Raw genomic sequence first — 25,682 nt, forward strand, 5'->3', positions numbered from 1 at the left:
CATTTGCATGATCAATGTATAACTGTTGCATACACACAGAAATTGTGTAATCCTGTCTTTGTACGGCTGACATAAATCATCTCTTGTCTATCACAGATTCCTACCACTTATGAGCATTCTTATATGTGCCCTGGCTAGGATGATTTAGTTGGGGATTGGTCCTGCTTTGAGCAGGGTGTTGGACTAGATGACCTCCTGAGGTCCCTTCCAACCCTGATATTCTATGCTTCTGTGTGTGAGAAGTTGCACTAGAAATAACTGACCTATTACTATTATGACATAGCAGAATAAAGGAAGAAGGGTGGGTTAGAATGACGTAATTATTTATATTTTGAAGCAGTTTTCTGAAGTCCATTGAACAAATCTGACTTTAGAGCAGGACATTAATACCTCTCAGATTACTCTGGGTATCATCTTCTCTGTGGAAATAAGTAACAAAGAATTACAATTAAAAGCCTGATTTGGACATGGGTTTTATTCAACTGAAGCCTTTTCCCAACTTAATTAAATGTAACAATTTTATGTGATTCATAGAAATCAGCAAGAGTTGTTTCATTCAGTCTTCTTTTACTTTTAATATTTATTTCAAAAATTTTAACAGGTCTTTGTGCTCCCTTCAATTCTGAAATCTTACCATTGTTCTCTAATGTGAAAAGAGCAGTGTATATTTCACAGGGGAGGAGACTGACTATGCAAGTGTATAGTCACAAAGAACAATAGGGCCAACAGGAGATGGAAAGGGATTAAAATGAATGAAGAATAGTGATCTAACTTCCTAAATTGTCTAAAAATTTATCAAAACTTTGAAGTTTGATAAACTTTAACTCACTCTCAGTTTTACCCAATTAGTAGCAAGAATTCCTTTATAACAAGGTAGAGATAATGCCTCTGATACTTCTAATGAAACAAAAAGAATTATGCAACTATCAATGTACATAAGTAGCAGGAGTCCATACCAGTGCACCTTATGCAGGATCTGAGCCTTTGTCTGCTACTTATGTGAATGTGAGATTATGTCTCTCTCTTTTTTTTCCCCCCGGCATTATCAGAAACATTGTTCTCTGACAAATCATGGCCTAAATATCCATCTAGGCATATTAGACAAATTGTTTTCTTCTAAGTAGTTGTACAATATAAAAAAACACAAAATACCAGATTACTGCTTCTCAGGGTGTTACATATAACAGACACTGTATATTAGAATGAAAATATTACAAAGACGTTAAAAGGAAATTCAAGTTGCTAGGTCCAACACTCAAAAGTTAGGAAATGTCAGAATTAAAGTTGCCTGTGTAACATTAATTTGCCCCTCCTGTGATTATTAATTGTGACAGTCTTTATGTATATAATCATATAGGTCTGTCGCATCTTAGGCGCATTTAACATGCGCGATTTCAGCTTTACGCGGTCAGCAAAAACAAGAAAAAAAACAAAAAAGAGAATAATAATTTAAATACTGTACCTCTAGTGCGGGCGATTCTGCCCGCCATTACACTCAATGTAATTTTGACTATATGCGATTTTCGCTTTACGCGCTGACTGCGGAACGTAACCCCAGCGTAAGATGAGACAGACCTGTATAACTCTTTCTACAGGACCCCTGCCTCATTCAGTCCACAGAATGGGCAGTGATCAATTAATGAGCTGCTATTCAATAGCTGTTTTTTCCTCATTGTTCAATGTGCGGTCATAGGCCTTATTTCCAGCACATTATTCAAACCCTGCTCTGAAGATAAAATTATTAATTTCCTCATGGGCTTTTCCACTACAGTAGCTGAGTGCTTCACAAACATTAATTTATCTTTGCAAACTCCATGAAATGAGTGGCACTATTATCCCAATTTTACAGTTGGGAAGCTAAGGCATACAAAGATTAATATCAAAAGCTTCCACTAATTTTGAGTGCCAAATTTGCGATGGCTAGGACCTGATTTTTCAGAATACTTACCATTATATGGCACTTTATATATTCAAACGTAGAATCCATTAACTTCAATTGCAGTTGAGAGTAGAGCTAAACAAATAATTTGAAATCTTCTGATGAAAGTGCTATATAAGAGCCAGGTATTCCCATTAATATTAATAATTGATTTTTCAGTTCATTAGCCGAACTGAAAAATATTTGGTTGGTTTCAAATAGAAACTATTTTTTTCAGTTTTTCCTCAACGAAATAACTGGAAAAATTTCATTCGGATTGAATGGAAACACTGAAACAAGTTTTGACGTTTTCAAAATGAAATGTTTCAATGTTTTCAAAATTTTTGTCTACAGTTTTATTCCAGGCAAAACTATACAATGAATTTGACCCAAATTCATTGCAGTGCTCCACAAAGTGCTATTTGCTGGAAACATATTGCTCAGATCTCGCTGTGAGCATTCAGCACTTCTTCAAAGAAGTCCCAAGGGTCTGAAGTTAGACCCCCAGAAAATGAGGGAACACACAATTGTTTAGTCATAGCCTTTAAAAAGTATGATTTAAATGACTTGTTTAGTATCACATAGGAACTCTGTGGAGATAGAATCCCATTCTCCAAGGCAGTACTCAACTGCTTTAACCATGAATCTTCCCTTCTCTTCCTGCAATCCCTTACCTCATTCACTACACGCTTTGCAACTTCTGCAACAAATGAGGCAGGGGTCCTACGGACAATAGCCTCCTTTACTTCACTAGCCTGAGTCATCCAAGAATCCTGCCCTACCCTGGACTGGAGCAGCTATTACACAGGGAAAGTTTTTCTGGGTGCTCCCACGAGCCCTGGCCTGCAGCATGTTCAGTTTGTTTGTGGGGAAGGTGCATGATCAGTGAGGACAGAGTTTTTGGAGATTTTAGCTGTTAAAACTGAAGTTCTCTCTACTGAGCATGTGTGAACTGCTATTTTTTCAGAGGCTTATACAGTGGCCAAATTTGGGCAGATTTTCACTGGGACAGCAAGAGGCACATCCCTGAAACACCTGCCAAATTTCAAGTCCCTAGTCCAAAGCATGGGGTCCTTGAACATTTCAAACAAAAGGTCCCAAGAATTTTTTAACATGGGGAAAAAAGCCTTGTTCTTGGAAATAGCTGAACTATTTTTGGCTGAAATTTTTCCTCAAAATATTTAGCCTGAGGCAGACATCCGGCGTGGAAAATTTCACCCCAAATCATTGAAGTTACGCAAAGTTATAAACCACTGAAAATGGGGTCTTATAAATAGATGTTTTGAGCAACCTTAATAGGAGTCAGTGCTACCAGCTCCACCCATAGTACATAAAATATGCATAAACTACTATTATGTATATAAATATATATATCCTTTTTGCAGCAAACTTTCATAAAAGAATGAGCTTACATTTACCTTCTTTCTCATTTTTCCTTTCCTTTGGTCTTTTTTATTTCTTTTGCTCACTCAAAATAGCTACCCCTCAGTCTCTTTTAATGTGCCCCCCTTAACCTAGTAAGTCTGTATTCAATATTTTCTAAAATTTAAGTATTTAAGAACATCGTTTTTAACTTTTCCTCTCGCTTCAAGATTCTATTTCCTTTTCAGAATCTGCCTCTCTTCAGCCTCTTCTCTGTTCCCTTCCACTATACGCTATCATCTATTACCATATCCGTCTCCCCCATCACACACACAAGACTCCACTATGGCACTGTTCTCTCAAATTTTTCTAAATGTATTACCCTCTTTCTCCTATGATCATTTACTTCCTTTCCAACACTGTGTGAATGCCTGGGCTATAAATGGTCAAAGTACTGTATTCTCTCCATTTTTAGGGGCCTCCTAAGGTTTGTGAAAACCCAAAGATTCTTTTCATAGCCTATACAGGGATGATGCATAGACATTAAAGAATAGATCTATGGGCTGTAATTATCCTTTCATGTCTTTTAATGATTTCAGTGGAGCTATGTCAGTTTACACAAGCTAAAAATCTGATCCTTCTTTTTACAAGCAGCAAACATTGTGGGGTGTATATTCTTTCTTCAATGCACTTTTATCTTCTTACACAGTTACTTTTATAACGTCCAATAATACAAGTATACTGTATCAACTAGAATACACTGCTAGGAGATGACAAAAAGATATTTGCTGGCAGGGACATGACTCCACTCTCTCATCTCTACACATGAATACTGATAGTAAGTAAATCTACCATGGGTATACCTGGTCCTGCCTCAATGCAGGGGACTGGACTTGATCTCTGAAGATCCCTGGCAGCCCTAAATTTCTATTGTTCTACAAGTGCAGAGCACACCTTCCTTTTATGATCTTTTGAAGACAGACTTAGATTTTTTTAAGGCCAGAAGGGACCATCAGAACCTCAAGTCCAACTGCCTGCATAACACAGGTCATAAAATTCCACCCAAATACCCATGTACTGAACCAAGTAACTTGTGTTTGTCCAAAGCATATCTTCCTGAAAAGCATCTAAGTCTTTATATGGAGACAGCAAGAGATGGAGAATCTACCCTTCCCTTGGTAGTTTGTTCCAATGCTTAGTGGCTTGAAGGCAAAGCAAACTTGAAAATAAACATTAATTTCTTGGAAATCTGTTCCCACCTCGACAAGTGTGGGAAATATGGAGATTGTGAATAGATCCCTTAGGAATAATATTTTCAAAACTTCCCCCCCTTTTTCCAATTAAAAAAATACATAAATTTCAACTAGCCCTATCTAGGATATTACAAGTGGGACTGAATGGGCCAATGACCACCTCTTGTGAAAGCAAATGCTATTTTAGGACCCCTAATCTCAAGACAGAATTTGGTCTATGTTCCTTTTTCCAGCATGTTCAGACACCAGTATACCTACTGGTAGCTAATATCTGGGACCTTTGCAGGTCAGCTTTCCGGTGGAAGAGAAATCATTGCTGTAAAGATATAATAAACTGCCCTTTCTTCCTCAAGGCACACCAGACTTTAAGCAATCTCAGTACTTCCCAATAACTTATTGATCTAGAAAGCAAGCTTCCTGTGTACCCCTTTATACCTATCAATGGATCTCAACTGGGAATTGAGGTCCCTCTCCTCTCACCTCAATTAAAACTACTCACGTACACCTAATAGTAGCCAATGTAAAAGTAGGAGAAGCCAATGAATGGCAGCAAAGCTGTGCTTTCTGTAAACTCTGGTGGTATGTCTACACTGCAGTAAAACACCTACAGCTGGCCTTTGTCAGCTGATTTCGGCTCACAGGGAATGGGTTGCAGGGCTATAAAATTGCAGTGTAGACATTAGGGCTAAGGCTAGAGCCTGGGCGCTGGGACCCTGCCTCCTTGTGGGCCAGCTACGGGTGTTGTATTGCACTGTAGACATATCCAAAGAGGTTTGGTGGCCTTTTATTCTGTTTTCCATTTAGTTTTGAAATTGTGAAGCCTGTTCAACTTGAACTGAAATCTTTTCATTATCATAACACACATCATAAAAGGAGTGTAATGGGCTCCCTTGATAATCTCACATTATAAGGTATAACAGTGTCTCATGATTATTCTGAATCACATCATATTGAAATGGGAACATAACATGAGTTTTCTCAATAATCTTCCATAGCAACATATTTTAACAGGGACTGCATTTTAAGTTTGTATTATATTTGTAATGGACTTTGAATCACTGTAAAACAATACATATACAATATTAGAAAATGCAACATCTGCACATGCACACTGTTAAGTTTCAGCTGAAGTCTGATTTTTCAAAATATGAAAAGACAGAAGGATAACAGTAGCAAACTGTGAGGAAAGTTGAATTTTTCATCAAGTAAGCAATTTTAAATTTGAATAATTTAAAAAGCACAATTTTGTAGTTGTATGGCTACATAACTAACTTGAAGTTTATGTAGAAAACAATAAACTTGAATGCTTTGAAAATATGCACATCCACTATTTTTGCAAGGCATACCTGGAACATTATATTGGTACCTTCATTTGACCAGATTTAATATAGAATACTGCTGATGGATATATATGTTTGACCTATTTACAGCTGCCCAATCAGTTCACACTTTTTTCTTTTAAAACATCTTGTATCCAGGCTGACTTTTAGGCCTGTATAACAAATAGATGCTGTAACAAAGCGCACTCTGGCAGAACACTAATGACCGCAGTGGAATCAGGACACCTTGATATATGTTTTTGTACAAAGGAAGAATTTATATTAGGAGTACCAGAGTTAGACACATCACTACACTAACTCTGCCTTAATAGTCTACTATCTTTGGAAATATTCTAACTAAAAAGATATAATGCAGATACCAATATAAAGCAGCTCAACTTTACTTAAAACCTGCATGGCACGTGATACAGCTCACTACTACTTTTTAAGATCCACATTTTTAATTTAACAATAGTAAACATGTTCAATTGTCCTTTTGAGATTTTTATTGAAGGAACTGGATGCAAAAGTAAAAGTGTGAGATTTATTTACAATAAAAAGTGAACAAATACCTAATCATAAATTTATCAGTAGCAATCAGGAACAGTATTTAATGCTCAAGCACATATTCATGCAGAAGCAAAAAAGTCACCTAGATCCTTTTAAATTTTGATAAACTGATCAGAGTATTAGTGTTTAACATGTTCTCTAATTTTTACTGATAGAAGCTACTGAATGCATCAAAGTGAAAATGCCGAAGAAAAAACAGCCTAAAGTAAGCCCTCAATTTAATGAGGACTCTATATTCAGCAGAAATCATACATGGGCTCTCAAATGAGAAAACACTTTGAGTGACTGGGGGGTAAGGACATAAGTTGCTGTAAGGATGGAAAACGGAAGATTTTCTGAAGTTCCACTCAAGCATCCCGTCTGCTAATTAAAGCTCAGGAGAAGCCTATGATGCACTTTTGTTTTGCAGGAAATGCACTTAAAATCCTGGACAAAACCAGACTGGTACATACACAACCTTTCACCACGTATATCATGCATAATGTCATACTTGAAACCCCTCTTCCATTTACAGAGAACATAGCCTAACACAGAGCTTTGACCTAATCATCTTGAGAGGCAGTATGGCAAAATGGATGAGATGGATTTTCTTTACAACTCTGTCAGAAATGATCTTGTCCAACCTCACAGATGCTCAGTTATTTCATCTGTAAAACGTGGGAAGAATAACTAAAGCTTTACTCAATAAGGGTGGGAAGTGCATAGAATTATTCCAAACAGCCAGGAGAAGAGGCAAGAACTGAACTCATGATGCCCTTGATTTCGCACAGTGCACTCTCTCCTTTGCTAAAGAGTATTTTTGAAAGGGTACTCTCTCATGCACACTAAAAAACAGCAGCTTTGTTTAGCATTTTTCTTTCCAGTTAAGTAGAAATTGTGAAGTTTTTTGAAGAAAAGGTCTAAAAGATTTTGAAAAGGGGGAAGTGAATGGCACATCTACATTTGTGTGAATTTTGAAGTTGAGAATGCTATAATTTTTGTGCAAAAGGGGTAACAATTTTGAGAGACATCCCAGGCAAGATTTCTGAAAAGTGAATTTTACCATTTATTTTTCCAGAATCACTTATCAGTGATCATAATACCCTTACAAAAATTCAGACACCCCCTCAAGGAGTGCTTTCCATTTTTAGTTTAAAGCAAGCCACTGTTGCAGCTCCAGAGAAGTTTTTCAGGTCTTGTCAAATGGCAAAAACCTGGCTCAACCCCACCTGTGGTGCTATAACTATCAGTGTCTCCGTAATATCTACACTCTATACAACTATCTCCACTGTTAAAGATGAAAATGCCAAGATGAAAATGTGTGCGTGTGTGAAGGAGAAAGGGGGAGAAAGAAAGTGGATTTCATTGCTGCTATGTATGAGAGAGGCTTTTACATTATGACCCTCCTGAATGAAAGCCATGTATTGTAGCACCTGGAGGACCTCAAAACAGAGAGCAATATTACATACTACAGGTGACATCCTGGATCCACTGAAATCAGCAGCAAAACGCCTACTTACTTCACTGGGGCCAGGACTTTGTAAAAAACCCAGGCATGAGTTAGGTACAGTTTTGTATGTGATCTTTTCTCCTTTTCAATGCTCATTGTCTCAAAATATCTACATTGTTTTAACACAGGTTTTTGGTATTTAATTCCAATTTAGTGTAAAATTTGTGTGATACCGAATGAAGGTAAAGAGGCATGTACAAAGAAAATAAGTACTGTCTTTGTTTGTGTTTGAAAAAAAGATGAATAGTGAAGATTTTCAAAAGCACTTAATTGACATAGTAGCCTAACTCAGATTTACAAAGGGACTGAGGCATTTAGGAGCCTAAGTATAATTGAAATCAATGAAACTTAGGCTCCTAAGTTTCTTAATCACCGTTGAAAATTATAGCTCTAGTTACTAATCTTCGGTTCCCTGCTTCTGGATCTCAAACTGCTCCTAAGTGTCGTCAGTGGTCATAGGCATATTTTTCAGTCTGTATTTGGCTACACTCTTGTGAATAGTTCTTTCAAATATGGACCCAACCACTGTTACAAAAGCACCTGCGAGCTACATATTTATAACATACTCTTTATGGAGCCACAATTCCTCTTGTAGATCACTTGCAAGGTACTGCTAGTGGAGAATGCAGCTGCTTGCTTAAACAATGATGCTAGATGTAGAGAGCACATTACACCCATTCTCCAAAGTCTTCCTAGGCTTCTTGATACATGTCAAGGTATTGCTTTTGACCTACAAATTCCTGACTACCTACTTAAGTTTTCCTATATAACAGACTTGGAGCTGCTCTGTAATAATTCATGAATACTATGTGTTGACTGGGTTAGTGGAGACATTTATAGTATGAATATGTTGGTTCTGTAGTAGGAGCATTGTCCAGAAAAACAAGCAAGAAGGAAAACAATGACTCAAGATAAACTACCCTCAGTAAACACTTACAGATTGTTAAGAGACAGTGCTGGACAGGAAAAGACCCAGGAACACAAGAAAAATCCAAAGGACTATAGCAGTTGAGCGAGAAACAGAGACAGAGACTGCGCACGCATAGTTGGTTTGGTTTTTAGGAGGGTATCGGAAGGGGGGGTGGGGACAGGGGCTGTTCTGGGAAACCAGACTGACACGCAGACACTCACTAGGTGTTTGAAGAAGCTAGACCTGCCTACATTATCATCAGGCAATTGTGACCCTCAAATAAGAGACACACATAGGTAAGACACTTTGTGGTTTGAAAATCCTTTTTCTCTTATGCTTCATTCCTTCCTACCATTAAAATAAACAATGCTTTGATATTCAGGAGGCTGTCTGGTCACTAGACACAGCCATTGGTCACAGACTCCCAAAGGAATGAATGCATGTACCAAAACCAGTCGGACTTGCAGGGGTAAGCACAGCTGATAGACAGCACACTGTAACCCAGAGCAAGAAGGTCTAAGAGAGAGAAAAATGGAAACCCATCCCAGGAGAGGTAAAGGCACACGGCCTGACCATTTGGGGGGGGGGGAGGCGGGGAAAGAAAGAAAGGAAGAGTGGAGGAGGGGGAGAGAAGAGAATGTGGGGGACGACACTCAATGACACAAGAAAGGGGACAGAAGTGCAGCTAGCCCTGTAATCGTGACACCAATGACAGCAGTTTCTAAACCATGTTCATAGGGATCAGTCCAGGCTACTTAAAAGACCAGTTGGCTTGAACTCTAAAGTTGAGACTGTTGAGATCAGCTGGGTGCTTTTGTACATGCACTTCACCCAGACTGACCGTGCTGAAGTTGTTCAGGCTACTGAATCTGTTCTATTTTTTTCAGATTCTACCCTGAGCAAGCTAAGGGGAGAATGTGTTAGTCTGGGGTGGAGTCCATCTGAGGCAGACATTGTTCAGTAAGTCTTGAAATTGTTTTTTTTTTTAATTATGTAGAGTGCTAAATGGACACATTTTAGAAATCCAAAAATAAATACACATATCTTTCTATACATACACTACTTACAGACACACACACACACACACTTATATGAATGGAAGGATTAGTGTTTCCCATTTTTATTATATATAAAACATTAGCTAGGAAATATACTTCCAAGAAAACACTTGTATACCTGGTTTCTTCAGGAAATTCATATGCGGCACTGCCATTAATCTGACAGGAGTCACTGTCTTTTTTATCTTGATTTGAAGAAGTCACAAGGGCAACTCGATTCTGCTGAATCTCCCATTGGCGAGCAATGTTGCCAATTGTCAATCGTTTCTTTTCCTGAAACATGATATAAAAGCCATATGAAATTCTCCGAATCCATTGCTAGTCTGTTGGTTTGCACCAGAAGAATACATTCCATAGTCAAACACTAATTGATAGATGGGAGGGGGTGCCTTACTCCCAGGGGCGGCTCCAGGCACTAGCGCAGCAAGCGCGTACCTGGGGCGGCAAGCCGCGGGGGGTGGCCTGCCCGTCGCTGTGAGGGCAGCAGTCAGGCAGCCTTCAGTGGCATGCCTGCGGGAGGTCCACCGGTCGCGTGGCTTCGGCAGCGGGCACGCCGAATCACCCGCAGAAACACCGCCAAATCCGCATGACCAGTGGACCGCCCGCAGGTATGCTGCCGAAGGCCGCCTGACTGCCATGCTTGGAGCGGCAAAAGACATAGAACTGCCCCTGCTTACTCCTCCTCTGCTCCTGGTATTTGCATGCTAGACGGGCCATGATCTTGCCCAAAATTATCCTTCCTGAAACTGAAGCCTGATCACAGAAAGAGTAACACAACCACTAACTAACTAATCCTCAAACACTGGAGGGAGGAGAACTCTTGCTCTGCTTTAGCAAAGAAGGGTAAGCTGTTTCTCCCAAGATCCTCCTTCCCTTTAACTCCTGGGCAACAGCAATTTACATACTGACTTTTTCTGTAGATGTAGAAAATTTGACAAGGGATTAAGTTCAAAAGCTGTCCCCTTTTTTTTTTCTTTTGTCACCAAAGGTTTACTCCAAGAACAGCATTCAAATGACATACAGTTCCAGACAAATAATCAATGAGAGAATCAATTATATGTTATATTAAACGTTTTATGTTGTTGTATGTTCACGCAACTCAAGACAACTGTCCATGTATCGGCCTTTTAATACACCCAGCTCGCTGTGTGGAACTCATTGACTGTGAGATTTAAGCGTAAGGCAGGGGTGGGCAAACTACGGCCCGCAGGATGGATCCAGCCCATCAGGGCTTTCAATCCAGCAGGCGGGATTGCCAGCTCCATGGCGCAGCAAGGCTAAGACAAGCTTCCTGCATGCCCTGGTCCCGTGCCACTCCCGGAAGCGGCTGGCACCACATCTCTGTGGCCTCTGGGGGGTGGGGGAACAGAGAGCTACATGTGCTACCCTCGCCTGCAGGCACCGCCTCCCACAGCTCCCATTGGCTGGGAATGAGGAATCACGGCGAATGGGAGCTTTGGGGGTGGTACCTACAGGCAAAGGCAGCGTGCAACAGAGTCGCCTGCCCCACCCCACTCCCAGGAGCCACTGCCGGACATGCTGGCCACTTCTGGGAATGGCGTGGGGCCAGGGAGCCTGCCTTATCCCCACTGCGCGCTGCTGCCACCCCGGAGCTGCTCGAGGTAAGCAGCGCTGGTCTGGAGCTTGCACCCTGCACCCCTCCTGCATCCCGCACCCCAACCCCCTGCCCTGAGCCCCCTAACCCCCTGCCCTGAGCCCCCACTGCACCCCAAGCCCCTGCCCTGAGCTCCCTCCTGCACCCCAGCCCCCTTCCTGCACACTGGACCCCCTCCCACACCCTGCACTCCCGCCCACAACCCAACCCCTGCCCTACGTTCATGGCACTGCATACAATTTCTCCCCAGATGTTGCCTTCGGGCCAAAAAGTTTGCCCACCCCGGTGTAAGGTTACTGTTGATTTTACTAGCTCATGGACCTGCTTCTGAACTGTTCTCAGATTGAAACTTTAAACCATATAAACGTTTTCAAAAGGTAAATTAATTGCTTGTTTCAGTTCAGTTGATTTTGCTGAACCAGATCTAACTGGCCTGGCTTAGCCATCCCACTGTTACAGTGCTTCTTAATGAAACTTGAATAGATATCAATCTTTGCTATATAAAAGGGAAAAACTACAAAGATCTAAGTACAAAACACCATCTCTTTTTATAGAAAATCAAGGTTATGACATATTGATGAAAGCTAGAAATGTCAAACATTAGTTGATAATATTTCAATCTAAGTCATGCTGCCATAGTAGGGTTGCCAACTATCTAATCACACAAACCCAAACACCCTTGCCCTGCCTCTTCCCTGAGGCCCCGCCCCTGCTCACTCCATCCCCCTTCCCTCCATCGCTCACTCTCCCCCACCCTCACTCACTTTCATCAGGCTGGGGCAGGGGGTTGGGGTGGAGGAGGGGGTATGAGGTACAGGCTCCGGGAGGGAGTTTGCGTGTGGGATGGGTGCAGGCTCTGGGATGGAGTTTGGGTGCAGGCTCTTGGCTGAGTCAGGGGGTTGGGGTGTAGGACAGGGTGAGGGCTCTGGGAGGGAGTTTGGGTGCGGGATGTGGGCTCTGGGTTGGGGGTTGGGGTGTGGGAGTGAGTGAGGGATGCTGGCTCTGGCTGGGTGGCGCTTATCTTTGGCATCTCCCAAAAGAGACCGGCACATTCCTCTGGCAGGGGCTCCCTAGGTGGGGAGGGCCAGGGGGTCTCCGCGTGCTGCCCCTGCCATAGGCACCACCCCCACAGCACTCACTGGCCGCAGGTCCAGGCCAATGGGAGCTGCGGAGTTGGTGATCGGGGCAGGGGCAGCACACGGAGACCCACTGCTCCCCCCTCCAGGGCCACAGGGATGTGCCATTTGCTTCTGGGAGCGGCGCCGAGCCAGGACAGGCAGAGAGCCTGCCTTAGCCCCACTGTGCCGCCAGACTTTTAGCGCCTAAAATCTCCCAGTTTGGCTTCAGTAGCCTCCAGGAGATAGAGCCTCACTCCGGGAGACTCCTGGAAAAACTGGGAGAGTTGGCAACCCAATGCCATGGAAATGGACCCTTTCAATTAAATGCATAGAAAAGATTCTAAGGCATGTATACTCTTGACCTGCAGTTTGGACTACAGGGGTTTGAACAGTAGTGCACACCAAAGGGCTGCAATGTAACACTCCCCTGTGGATGCTGCAGGCACAAACTAAAAGGTTCCTGTTCACCGTCTTATTGTAATCCTGTTTGAAGAGGATTACATTAATGTACATTAGTTCATTCCAGCAGTGTCCACACAGAGCAGTTACAGAGCAGCACTTTGGTGCACATTTACACCCCTCTATTCTGAACTGCGGGGCAGTGTAGAGAAGCCGTTAATTTAAAATTTGCAAGCTCTGGTTGGCATTTGTCAGAATATCAGTGTTATTTAAAGAAAATCTGTAGGGAATTACACAGCGCTCTTTTTAAAGGTCTGGGAAAAATACAGCAAAATGTAAGGTGGAACAGATCGTTTAGCATGAGTATTTAGCACATATTGTAAGGAACCGTTCAAGCTAGAGTGACCTGCTAACACCTCTGCCACTTTTTTATGGTTGGCTAGCTATTCTTTGTCCACATTTTATTCAACTGCTAAATCAAAACCTGCTGAACTTTACATGTCTTTCAATTCCAGATTGTTGTTACTTTGAAAAGTAACAATGTTTCTACTAATCAGAGAGTTGTTTTTAACCTTCCTTCTCCTTATAAAGTAAAGCAGCTGGTCAACATGTCTAACAAGGAAAAGCTCTCAATAAAAAGACTGAATTCAATGAAGCAATTAAATGTTTAATAATTTATCTAAAACACTGTTGCCATCGTTTTATTCTTATTTCAATGCTTACTACACTGCAATATATTATTGCATGCTTTCACGTCTTGTTTATGAAATTCTTCATCTTGAAATATTATTAAATTTTTCACAAACTCTATGTGGGGCTACACTTTGAAATGATTTGAACCTTGGTGTAGTACATGGTTGCCTATTTTAGACACTGCTTTATGCAAACAACACATTATAATGGTGCTCCAAAATATGCACAGGCATCTGCATGAACTTCTGATTTTGCACCACAGAATCACTTGACAACCAGCTATCTACTTACCCACTGTTATATCCTACTGTGCATCTAACACCCACGAGTCATCACTTTAGCTGTATGTTTCTACTAAAGTACTTAACCGGGGGGGAGGAGGGCGCAAACTACAGGCCGTGGGCCATGTCCGACCCTCAGAACCCTTCCCTCTGGCCCCGAGCTCCTGCCAGAGAGCGGGATCAGGACAGGCTTGCAGAGGAGCCAGCCCAACTACCTGGCAGCGTGGTGAGCTGGGCGGAGGCTAAACCCTGGTCCCTCCCCCTCCCTGCCTCCCTCGCAGTCACAGTTCCCCCAGCGCCTGGGCAGTGTGGCTGCAGCTCCGGCCAGGTGGCATGGCTATAGTGCTCCAGGGCGGCGCGGTCAGGGAGCAGGGGGAGTTTCAGGGGGCGGTCAAGGGGCCTGAGCCCTGCTGCCAGGGACAGGGGCAGAGGCAGAGCAAGCCAGGGCCCCCCTCCACCCCCAGCATGCTTAGCCCGTCCCCAGCAGCCAAGCCCAGACAGGGAGCAAGCCCTGCCCGACTGCCAGGGAGAGCAGCCAAAACGAGCAGGGGAAACACACAGGGAAAGGACTGAGCCCTCCGCCTTTCCCCCACCCCACAGGTGAAGTGGAGTGGGGAGAGCAGGGAGGGTTGGTGTCATAGGTTTATTCCCCACTTTGAACTTTAGCATTCACAAGATGGGGACCTGCATGGATTCCTCTAAACTAAAATTCTAGTTTAGATCTGTAAAAGCAGCAAAGAATCCTGTGGCACCTTATAGACTAACAGACGTTTTGCAGCATGAGCTTTCGTGGGTGATACCCACTTCGTCGGATGCAAGAGTGGAAATTTCCAGGGGCGGGTAAATATAAGCAAGCAAGAAGCAAGCTAGAGATAACGAGGTTAGGTCAATCAGGGAGGATGAGGCCCTGTTCTAGCAGTTGAGGTGTGAAAACCAAGGGAGGAGAAACTGGTTCTGTAGTTGGCAAGCCATTCACAGTCTTTGTTTAATCCTAAACTGATGGTGTCAAATTTGCAGATGAACTGAAGCTCAGCAGTTTCTCTTTGAAGTCTGGTCCTAAAGTGTTTTTGCTGGAGGATGGCCACCTTAAGATCTGCTATTGTGTGGCCAGGGAGGTTGAAGTGTTCTCCTACAGGTTTTTGTATATTGCCATTCCTAATATCTGATTTGTGTCCATTTATCCTTTTCCTTAGAGACTGTCCAGTTTGGCCGATGTACATAGCAGAAGGGCATTGCTGGCATATATTACATTGGTGGATGTGCAGGTGAATGAACTGGTGATGGTGTGGCTGATCTGGTTAGGTCCTGTGATGGTGTTGCTGGTGTAGATATGTGGGCAGAGTTGGCATCGAGGTTTGTTGCATGGATTGGTTCCTGAGCTAGAGTTACTATGGTGCGGTGTGCAGTTACTGGTGAGAATATGCTTCAGGTTGTCAGGTTGTCTGTGGGCGAGGACTGGCCTGCCACCCAAGGCCTGTGAAAGTGTGGGATCATTGTCCAGGATGGGTTGTAGATCCCTGATGATGCGTTGGAGGGGCTTTAGCCTCCCCCAGCCTTCCCTACCCAGCCCTCCATACAATTTCTGTACCTGATGTGGCCTTAGGGCCAAAAAGTTTGCCCACCCCGAATTAACCCTAACCCTAGCAACATTTGGCTTCAGATTTAACAGCTCATTTAGATTTAAGTGAAGGGGAGCAGTTTGCAGCTCCTTTAGAACTATATTTTAGGGTACTGGTTTGCAGACTCAGGAAGAAAACAGCATATTGATTTACATTTCGAAAGTTATCTTTACAACCAAAAAGGCTGGAAGCTTTAAATTATTTTTTTAAACTAAAGCTTACACTTTGTAGTAAGGAACAGATTCTGTGACCTGTTCTGTAAAATGGAGCTATTAATGTTTTGACATCTATGTCCAGCACTTTGACATCCACAGAAGAAAAAGCCCTGTGAAGTCACTGTTGCTGGAACAATTTGTATAGTGGGGGTGCTGAAAGCCATTAACCAAAAACTGTAAACCCTGTATATAATGGAAACCACTTCAAGCCAGGGGGTGCTGCACCACCCCCTGGATCCTTAATTCCAGCCCCTATGTATGAAGTGAAAAGCAGTATTAGCCCCATTTTGCAAATAGGAAAAATCAGAGACAATGTTTGAATGATTTGCCTATGTAGCACTGTAGAATACTAGGTTAGGACTTAGCCTGTGAAACAAAAGACCTCGGATCAATGCTTGCTGGATGCGTGACCCTGGCCAAGTCCTTTAAGCTCTGTTTCCATTTGGAAAATTAATCTTTTGGGCAAGGACTGCCTCTCACTATGTGTTTGCATAATGGCTACCCAGGGGGGATATGTGGGCACTACTGTAATGCAAATAAATAATAATTTAGCTACAGATGTGAGGAGAAGAACGTAATGACTTTGAAAAGAGAAAGCAGTATATAAACAAACAATACTTTGCATTTCCTGACCTGGGTGCTTATCTACGTAGCCTAAACATTTTCTTTATGGAGTTTTTTGTATGGAATTGTTTTTAACTTACCCATTCGTTGTTACACAATAAAGGGATTAAAGCCAAAACTTTGAAAAGCACATCACCACCCTCAGTTTGTAGTTACTGTACTCACCTGTGAAAGGTTCATTTTTCCCCCTTTCTAAAGCAGGGGTTAGTCGACTACATTTTAAAGCCTTATGAGAATATGAGTTTCAAGATGCCTAACAGGAAAAGTCTTCACAATCAGATTTAACGTCTATGTGAACTACAACAGATTATTCAGAGAGGCAGAATTTAAAATGTTTCTACTGGTTTTCAAGTCTTTGCTAGTTTGAGACATATATACTATACATGCACTGGGGAACGCCAGTTAAGCCAACAAGATCTTTGAAATCAGTACAAACTTTTTAAATGCAACCACTACATATGACAGAAAGACCGAGAAATAATATAAAATCATATGAGTAAAACATAAATTCCAAGGTATTCAAAGGTTTACACTACTCTTCCAAAGGGTTTCAGATTAAAACCAACAGAATTACATCTCTTTAATTTCCAAAGAGATTTGAAAGGTAGGAATTATTTTTTCACTGGAAAAGTGAACTACAAATGAGAGACAAAGCCCTTATTAGGATGAACACCTAATTTAGTTCAAGTTTATCAGACTAAACCATTATTTTGACAGCCTTCTGTATATATTACATCTCGTGAAAAGAAACCAATGCTGTTCTCTATAGCTAATTGTTTTGTCCATGCTTTAGCTAATCACTAACATTTTATATAGCAAAATTAGAGACAAGCCCAGGAGTTTACTGAATAAAAAATGATTACCTATCTTTTTGTAACTGTTGTTCTTCGAGATGTGTTGTTCACGTCCATTACACATTTGGTGCGCGCACCGCGTGCACAGATGTCGGAAACTTTTTCCCTCAGTGGCTCTCGTTGGGGCGGCAGGTGAGTCCCACCAGAGTGGCGCTTCATGCTGGTGCATATATACCCCTGCCAACCCGACCCCCCTTCAGTTCCTTCTTGTCGGAGACTCTGACAGAGGGGAAGGAGGGTGGAAAATGTAATGGACGTGAACACCACATCTCAAAGAACAATAGTTCTTCCATTGTTCACGTCCATTACACATTAGGTGACTCACAAGCTTACCATAGGAGGAGAGTAGGAGTCATGGAACAATTGACTGAAGCACAGCCCTGCTAACCGCTACGTCCTCTCTGGCCTGTTGATGGACTGCGTAGTGGGCTGTGAATGTGTGCACCGATGACCAGGTGGCTGCTTTACAGATCTCCTGGAGTGGACCCTGTGCCAGGAAAGCTGCTGAGGATGCTTTAGCCCTAGTCGAGTGAGCCATGATTGCCGGGGCTGGCACCTAGGTGAGCTCATAGCACGTGCAGATGCAATCCACAATCCATGACGATATCCGCTGCGCCGAGACAGGGAGTCCTTTCATTCTCTATGCAATGGCAACGAACAACTGTGTCGACTTGCAGAAAGGTCTAGTTCGCTCCAGATAGAATGCCAGGGCCCTATGGATATCCAGAGTATGTAGGCTACGGTGACTCGGGGTCCGTGTGTGGTTTGGGAAAGAACACTGGCAAACAAATGTCCTGTCCCATGTGAAATTGAGAGACTACTTTAGGGAGGAATTTAGGGTGTGGCCTAAGTTGCATTATGTCCTTATAAAAAACTGTATAAGGGGGCTCTGAGGTGAGGGCCCTCAACTTGGGCACTCTCCTTGTGGACGTAATGGCCACCAAAAACGCGACCTTCCAGGAGAGGTGAGTGAAAGAGCAAGAAGCTAGGGGCTTGAAAGGGGGTCCCATGAGCAGGGGCGGCTCTACCTTTTTGGCTGCCCCAAGCAGTCATGCGCGGGAGGCGCCCCGGAGCCGCGGGAGCAGCGGACCTGACTCCAACAGCCCACGTGGCTCGGCTGGACCTCCCGCGGCTGCAGACGGTTCGCGGGTCCCGCGGCTCCGCTTGAGCTGCCGCAGTCATGCCTGCGGGGGGTCCAGCCGAGCCTGGACAGCGCCTCCGCAGTCATGCCTGCGGCAGGTCCAGTCACCTCCCGCAGGCATGACTGCGGCAGGTCCGCCGGCCCAGCCTGCCGCCCGCCCCCCCGGCGGCAGGGGACAGGCCGCTCCTCGGCTCGCCCCAGCCTTTTGCCGCCCCCTAGATTTTGCCGCCCTAGGCACCAGCTTGTTTTGCTGGTGCCTAGAGCCGCCCCTGCCCATGAGCTTGGTCAGGACCAGGTTAAGATTCCAGGGAGGGACTGGAGGGTGTGAGTAGGGAAACACCCTCTCCAGCCCCTTGAGAAACCAGGCTACCATGGGGTTTGAAAACACAGAATGCCCCAACTCCCCCGGGTGGAATGCTGAAATGGCAGCCAGATGTACTCTGATTGAGGAGGGGGTGAGACCTTGATGTTTAAGGCGCAGCAGGTATTCCAGGATAACTGGAACAGAGGCCTGAAGTGGCTGTATATGTTTTGGTTCTCACCAGCAGGAGAACCTCTTCCACTTAGCGAGGTATGATGCCCTAGTGGAAGGTTTCCTACTGCTGAGGAGAATTTGTTGCATCTGAAGAAAGCACTGGCTCTCCGCTGCGTTCAGCCAGAGTTTCCACGCTATGAGATGCAGAGATCGCAGGTTCAGGTGGAGCAGGCACCTGCGGTCCACCCGATCTTGGTGCAGGGGCAGGGCAATCGGGTCGGCTACTAACAGCTCCAGCAAAGTCGTAAACCAATTTTGGCGGGGCCAACCTGGGGCAATGAGAATCATTACCGCCTTGTCTCTGCAAACTTTGAGGAGAACTCTGTGGATGAGCGGGAGTGGTGGAAAGGCATACTTCAGGCTCCTGCTCCAAGGGATCGCGAAGGCATCTGCGACCGAGCGCAGACTGTGGTTTTGGAAAGAGCAAAACTGCAGGCATTGACTGTTGTCCCTGGTGGCAAAGAAGTCCATTTGGGGAAATCCCCACTTCTGGAAGATCAATTACAAGACATCCGGTCTCATCAACCATTTGTGCATACAATACGACCTGCTGAGGTGGTCCGCCAGCTCGTTGCACTTCCCCAGGAGGTATGACGCTACAAGGTGTACTGAGTGGGCTATACAAAACTCCCATAGGAGAAGGGCCTCTTGGCAGAGGGGAGAGGATCGGGCTCCGCCCTGCTTGTTTATGTAGAACATGGCGGTAGTGTTGTCGGTCAGAGCTGTCACATTGTGACCTTCTAAAGCAGCGTGAAAGGTTTGGCAGACTAGGTGAACCGCCCTGAGCTCCTTTACACTGATGTGGAGCAACATTTCGTCCTTGGACCACAAGCCTTGTGTCCAAAGGTCCCCCAAATGCGCTCCCCAGCCAAGGTCTGATGCGTCTGTTACCCGCATCAGAGTGGGTTGCGGTGCGGCGAAGGAGATCCCATCGCAGACTACCTGCTGGTTGAGCCACCAGTGCAGGGAGTCCAACACCTGGGCAGGGATTGTCACTACAAGGTCTAAGGGATCTCTGCCCAGGTTGTATGACCGGGCTAGCCAAAATTGCAAAGTTCTGAGCTGTAGTCGAGCATGTTTGACTACGTGGGTGCATGCCGCCATGTGTCCTAGGAGCTGCAGGCAGCATCTGGCCGTGGTTGTGAGGAACCTCAGCACTCAGTCTACGACATGCTGTGCGGAATAGGTCTAGACGTTTAGCCTCCTTGGCCTTAGAATCTGGGGCTTGCTGACCAAGTCGTTCCCATTCATTGACCGCTGAGACGATCAGTGAACAGGGGGCTGGGTGACAAAAGAGGAAGTTGTATCCTTTGCCAGACCGTCTTGTAGTTGGACTGGATTGTTTTTATGAGCGGGAGCGCAATTCTGGAGGGGCCCTCAGGCCTTAAGATTTCCACCATAGGATCCTCCTGCTCTACTGCTTCCTCTGCCTGTAGGCCCACGTTCTGGGCTACCCTGTGGAGCAGCTCCTGGTGCGCTCTGTGGTCAATCGGAGGAGGCCCTGACACCGTGGTGCCTGCCACAACTTCATCTGGGGATGACGAAGAGGTGAGGGCCTTCTGCATCTCGTCTTCCAGTCCTTCTTGTTCTTCCTCGCATGCTGAGGGCTTCTCTGGGTCCTGCCTGACAGACTGCTTCTGGGACAGCGCCGGGCTCACTTCTGCACTCCTGTGTTCCGGAGAAGCGGCTGGTGGCCTGGATACCGTGGCCTCCTTGGGCACAGAGTGGTGCTTGTGCTTGTGGTGGGGCCGGTGTCATATGCTGGCTGGGATCCAGTGCTCTTGAATCCCACTGGGTCAGGGGCAACTGGGAATCTGCAGATGCCAAGCTCAACTGGGACCGACGCTGGGAGCAGTGCCGGGGTGGTGACCTCAATCAGCGCACCGTTGCTGGCTTGCCTCTTGACGGCACTCTAGGAGATGGAGACGGAGGCTTCTCTTTGGCAGGGAGGGGACTTGCCGCCGACAACTGAATGAGGCCCTTTGCCGCTTCAAAACGTGTCTAGTGTGGAGGGCTGTTCTACGAGCTCCTCCAGCCCGTCCTCCGTGCTCAAGGCGCTTAGCCCGGGGCTTAACGGGCTCTTCAGAGCCAGAGCATGTCCTGGGGCAGCGCTTCCCTTTTGAGCGCTTGTTTGCTTGGGCGGTGCCGGCTTCTTCTGCGGGGAGCACCCTCGGCTTGTAGGCTGGCCCTTTGACCATGCCGGTGAGGTTGAATGGTGCCAGGGTTTTTCTTGTTGCCTCGGTGTGGCATGCTTGCGGTGCCCCACCAGTGCCAGATTGCAAACTGACACCAGGGCACTCCGCACCGAGGATGCTGGCACTGAGGCTGGATGGCCTGAGGACGAAGGTTGCAGCACAGCCTCCATGAGTAGATGCTTGAGGAAAAAGTCTCTTTCTTTCATAGTACTTGGATTAAAGCCTTACAGATCTTGCAGCGTTCTGTTTGATGCGATTCCCCCAGGCAACGGAGACAAGAGTTGTGGGGGTCACTAATCAGCATAGGCTTGTGGCGCAAGCCTTAAAGCCTTGGGCCTGTGGCATGCCCCGCAGCCCAGGGCTGCTGCTGGAGACAACTTCCAACCCCTAAACAAAGACAGTTTAACTATCTATTATTAAGAAGTGCTAACTACTGATAACTACTAACTACTGATAACTGTTAACTGCTGATCACTATGCTGTTCCAACACCACCCCGGATGGTAAGAAGGAACTGAAGGGGGGTTGGGTCAGCAGGAGTAAATATGCACCAGCATGAGGCACCACTCTGGCAGAGCTCCCCTACCGCCCCAATGGGAGCCGCTAAGGGAAAAAGTTTCTGACGTCTGTGCATGCGGCACCTAATATGTAATGGATGTGAACAATCACTTGAAGAAGAACTGCTATTCAGAAAAGGAAACAGATTTCCATTAAAGTGAAAAGAATATTGAGAAATATGACAGATATTTTATTTTGTAACCACACCATGAACATTATCATACAGTATATTGATCCATAAGACTGGAGCTACATAAGAATACACTACATAAAATGTGTTATAATTAACCAGAAATGACATTGGGTTTCTGCCAGCATAAACTCTGCCACACAAGTCCTTGGTGGTGGAAAGACTATCAGGGGTTGATGTCACTGAGGTGTAAACCACCTCAGCATCCATTACAGTGGGGAATTTATTTCTCATTTAAAATTGGAAATAAAAAAGAGATACACATTCATCAGATCCAATTTTAAATTAAATGTGTATATACAATAACAACGTACACAGAAAGCAAAAAATAAAAAGTGAGTCAAACACAATGTGGCCTGCCTATTCATGCAAAGTACCAGAATGTCCTCCAAAGACAACAATACAATCCCTAGTGGAAGCCTGGATAATAAATACTGAAAAGAATAATTTCATAAGGATAGTACAAAAATGCAATTATGATGGCAACCAGCATTGCATATGGCGATATTTTATTCTATTTGGAAAACTAAGTAGTAACGGTCTCTATACCTTTACTCATTCTATATACTGACAGGTTTCCACGCCTTCTTTTTGATTTATGTCCTGCCCTCTAGTTTCATTTGTGGATGTGTATGCTTTTGGCATGGCAGCCATTTGGAATTCATTTTATTTTATTTTCTATGGGGAGTATTAGGACTGCTTGTGTGTTGTTTTATTTACACATTTAGAGCCAGTTTAAACATTTTAAGGCTTTTTTAATTTTAATCTTGTGATTAAAAAGTCTCTGTGCAAAAGTTAAGTTTTCAAAAAAAGCAGGAGGGCTATTGGGAAACATGGTGCTTAAAATATGCCACATGCTCATCTCTCTCCTTGCCACAGTTAATCCTTCACGTTGACACATGGCTTTGTCGCAACCCTAAACTCATGCTCAAACATGGCGTCTGTACGGCCAATTGTCGGTCAAAAGGTCACATTGGTACCGTGTGCAACACCGTAGTGCAGTGTGCAACATTATAGTGCCGTGTGCCTATTCCCGAACCTTCTATCTGGTCAATTGTGGGTCAAGTTGGTGCCGTGTGCTACAATACCAGCGTGTTGTGTGCAGAAGAGTAGTGTGCTGGGTGCAGCTCCTGTTGACGTAGAGGGCTCCAGCTTGGAACCTGGAGGGCGAAGGAGCTAGGGACCAATTAGACGCTGGCACGAGTAAGAGTCTTCAAATAAAACTGTATCTCACGCCAAAAATGGCAGGAGTGCCTGCGTGTTAGCTGGAAGGCCTCATCACGCTTTCAGCCAGGGTCTCCTCCGGATTTTGCCGGCTCGTGTCGTGTTAGGATTACTTCCCCTCAATTCGTCATGCACTCTGTGTCTGTACTGCTGGTCAGCAGCGCCTGGAGTGTGGTATGTGCATTTTAATTTCTGTAAACACTTTGTTTGCTTAGCCTCTTCTTTTTTTTTCTTCTCTTTTTCTTTCTCCTTTATTTGGTGCAAAGTTGCGTATACAGTATAGGAGAATCAAATTGTTGTATTGATTACTGTTGTGGTTAGTTGGTGTATTTCACAACATTCGGTTAATGCGTGCACAGTTTACTCAGTTTGCGTGTCTATTTTGGATTTTAGTAAGTGGTTAATCATAGGTCGTTTAGTTCTTGTTGTAAGATGCAAATAGTCTGTTTTCAAGTTGTGTGTGGTTTATCTTGATAGTATTTCTAGTTGATAAATTCCCTCCCCCCGGCCCAAGTTGTAACTTATCCCTTATTAATAAACAGCCACGTGGTTTGAAATTTCAATCTGTCACGTTTTGATTTTCCTCTCGCAATTAAATACTTACTCGAACCTGCATTTGTCTCGGACAGGCTTTTGTCTTTTTAAACTAATTTTTTTAGTAAATATGGGCTATCTATAGTGACATTTTCCTCTGTGCTTTAAATATTTAGAAAGTCTTAAATTATTCTTTCAATGACAATAGTAGTTTTAGCAAAAAGGAGGAGGATATATTTCTTCAGATAACAAAAGTGAAAAGGGCCAATCTTTGAATAGCTTCTCTTTTTAAACTTTTGTTTTTATTGTAAAACTGCTCTGTAAATGAACATTTAATATATTAAGTTCTTATTTTTATCTTTGTTTTTTTATCCAATTAAAAATGCCAAGCTGGATAAATTTTATTTTTACATTTTAATTTTATTGTAAATGTGTTTTGCATATTGACATGATCTTATTTTTATCTTTGCCTATTAAGCATTTCAAAAGTTATGACTTGTGTCTTTTAAAATAACACACATTCGTAAAGGGAGATATTATTTCTTCACAAATTACAAACTACAAACTATTTTTATAGAGTTTTTTTCTTACTATGTCCCTTGTTTAAAGAAAAAAAATGCTGAAATCTTTCTAACTGGGTTATGACAAAGGGGTACCTCTGCTACAAAATGCTGCTTTCTTAGTGTCATGTTTACATCCAATATAAATATTTTTTGGTTTCAAATATGATATAATTTCCTTTGACGATGCCTCTGTAATGTTTTTTTAAAAGGGCGAGGGGCTGTTGGAGTTTCTGGACCATTGCTTCTCTGAGAATATGAGTAAGGAAGGAAAGGAAATGCCCATTGAAAACTCTTGATTTAGGCTGATCATGGGGAAAAATCTGGGAATAAATCATAGCTATGTGTAGGATGACAGCTGCTTTCACATACCAAAATATGCATGCTTGCACAGAGGAACCTGGGAAAGGCTGTGGAGAAATAGAAAATAGAAAAAAGCTTGTTGCCACATGTGCCCCAGTGAAGTTTGCTCCCTTTGAGGTTCCACAGTAAGCAGGAAAGGGTGACTTCTCCCTTCCAGTACTGCTGATGAGTACATCATAGTGAACTTCATGTCAGCAGAGTAAAATGGGTCAGAAATGTGGAAGGAAGGAGGCCTAGGTTAAGGGTGACCCTTCTGTGACTCCAGCATTTTTGGAATCGGGGAGAACATTCAGGAGTACTGAATTAGAAGAAGACATAGTCTGACACATCACTGAGGCATTCTTTCCATCTTGAGAGTCCCTGTTGCTTTTCTATTTCATCTTCTGTGCTCATTGGCCTTCTTGTGAGCCCTCAGCTGTAGAGCTGCTGATCTCTTGTAGTGCATGTAAACTAAAATATTACACCCAACACCTTATTCATTTGAATGCTAATTAAATTTAAAGTTTTGGTGGCAACTCATCATTTTTATGCCAGAAAAAACTCAGATAAGACCCTGTTGAACGGGAGCTCTTATCCTGTGCAAGCCTCTGGATGCAGAGAATACTGGGACAGGTTTTTCTAGAAAGTACTGGATTCCACCTTCAAGTGGTGGAGAGGAAGAAAAACCCACCATGCAGACAGACAGGCACGAACAGGAAAAAAAAAAAAAAGGGTGAGTTAGAACTTGTGAAATGAATATGGGAACATTTATGAAAATTCAACAGTTGTTATTAGCATGGTAAGTTTGATGGCAGCCACTTTGTAAAACAGCAAAAGTTACCTTATTAAATGGGCACTATGCCATGACATTTCATTTAAAAGGAAGCAAGGTAAAATTTTATAGTTTCTTGAGAAAGCTTGTGGAGGAAAATATATTTTATTGCTGAATACAACTCCACAAAATTTCCATTCATTGGCTGAATTTTTACACTTCGCACATTATTTCACAGCCACTTAATCCCACTGTTAGATCTGTGGGAAAGAAAGTTCCATTCAAGTAAAACAAGAGTCTGAAACAGAGAAAACAAAATCTAAACACACAAGGAT

The 25,682-nt window shown here is 43.7% G+C and overlaps 1 protein-coding gene across 1 annotated transcript in view; it reads right to left on the reverse strand.

The window, feature by feature from the left end:
* The window catches only part of LRRC49 (leucine rich repeat containing 49), a 113,726-nt gene that overhangs the window by 18,370 nt on the left and 69,674 nt on the right, over positions 1-25,682 (reverse strand). Inside the window, 1 exon segment of the mRNA XM_039492163.1 lies at positions 9,998-10,152. Coding sequence (XP_039348097.1) covers positions 9,998-10,152 — 155 coding nt within the window.

Source organism: Mauremys reevesii, linkage group 10 (genome assembly GCF_016161935.1).
Source record: "Mauremys reevesii isolate NIE-2019 linkage group 10, ASM1616193v1, whole genome shotgun sequence".
Taxonomy (NCBI): domain Eukaryota; kingdom Metazoa; phylum Chordata; order Testudines; family Geoemydidae; genus Mauremys; species Mauremys reevesii.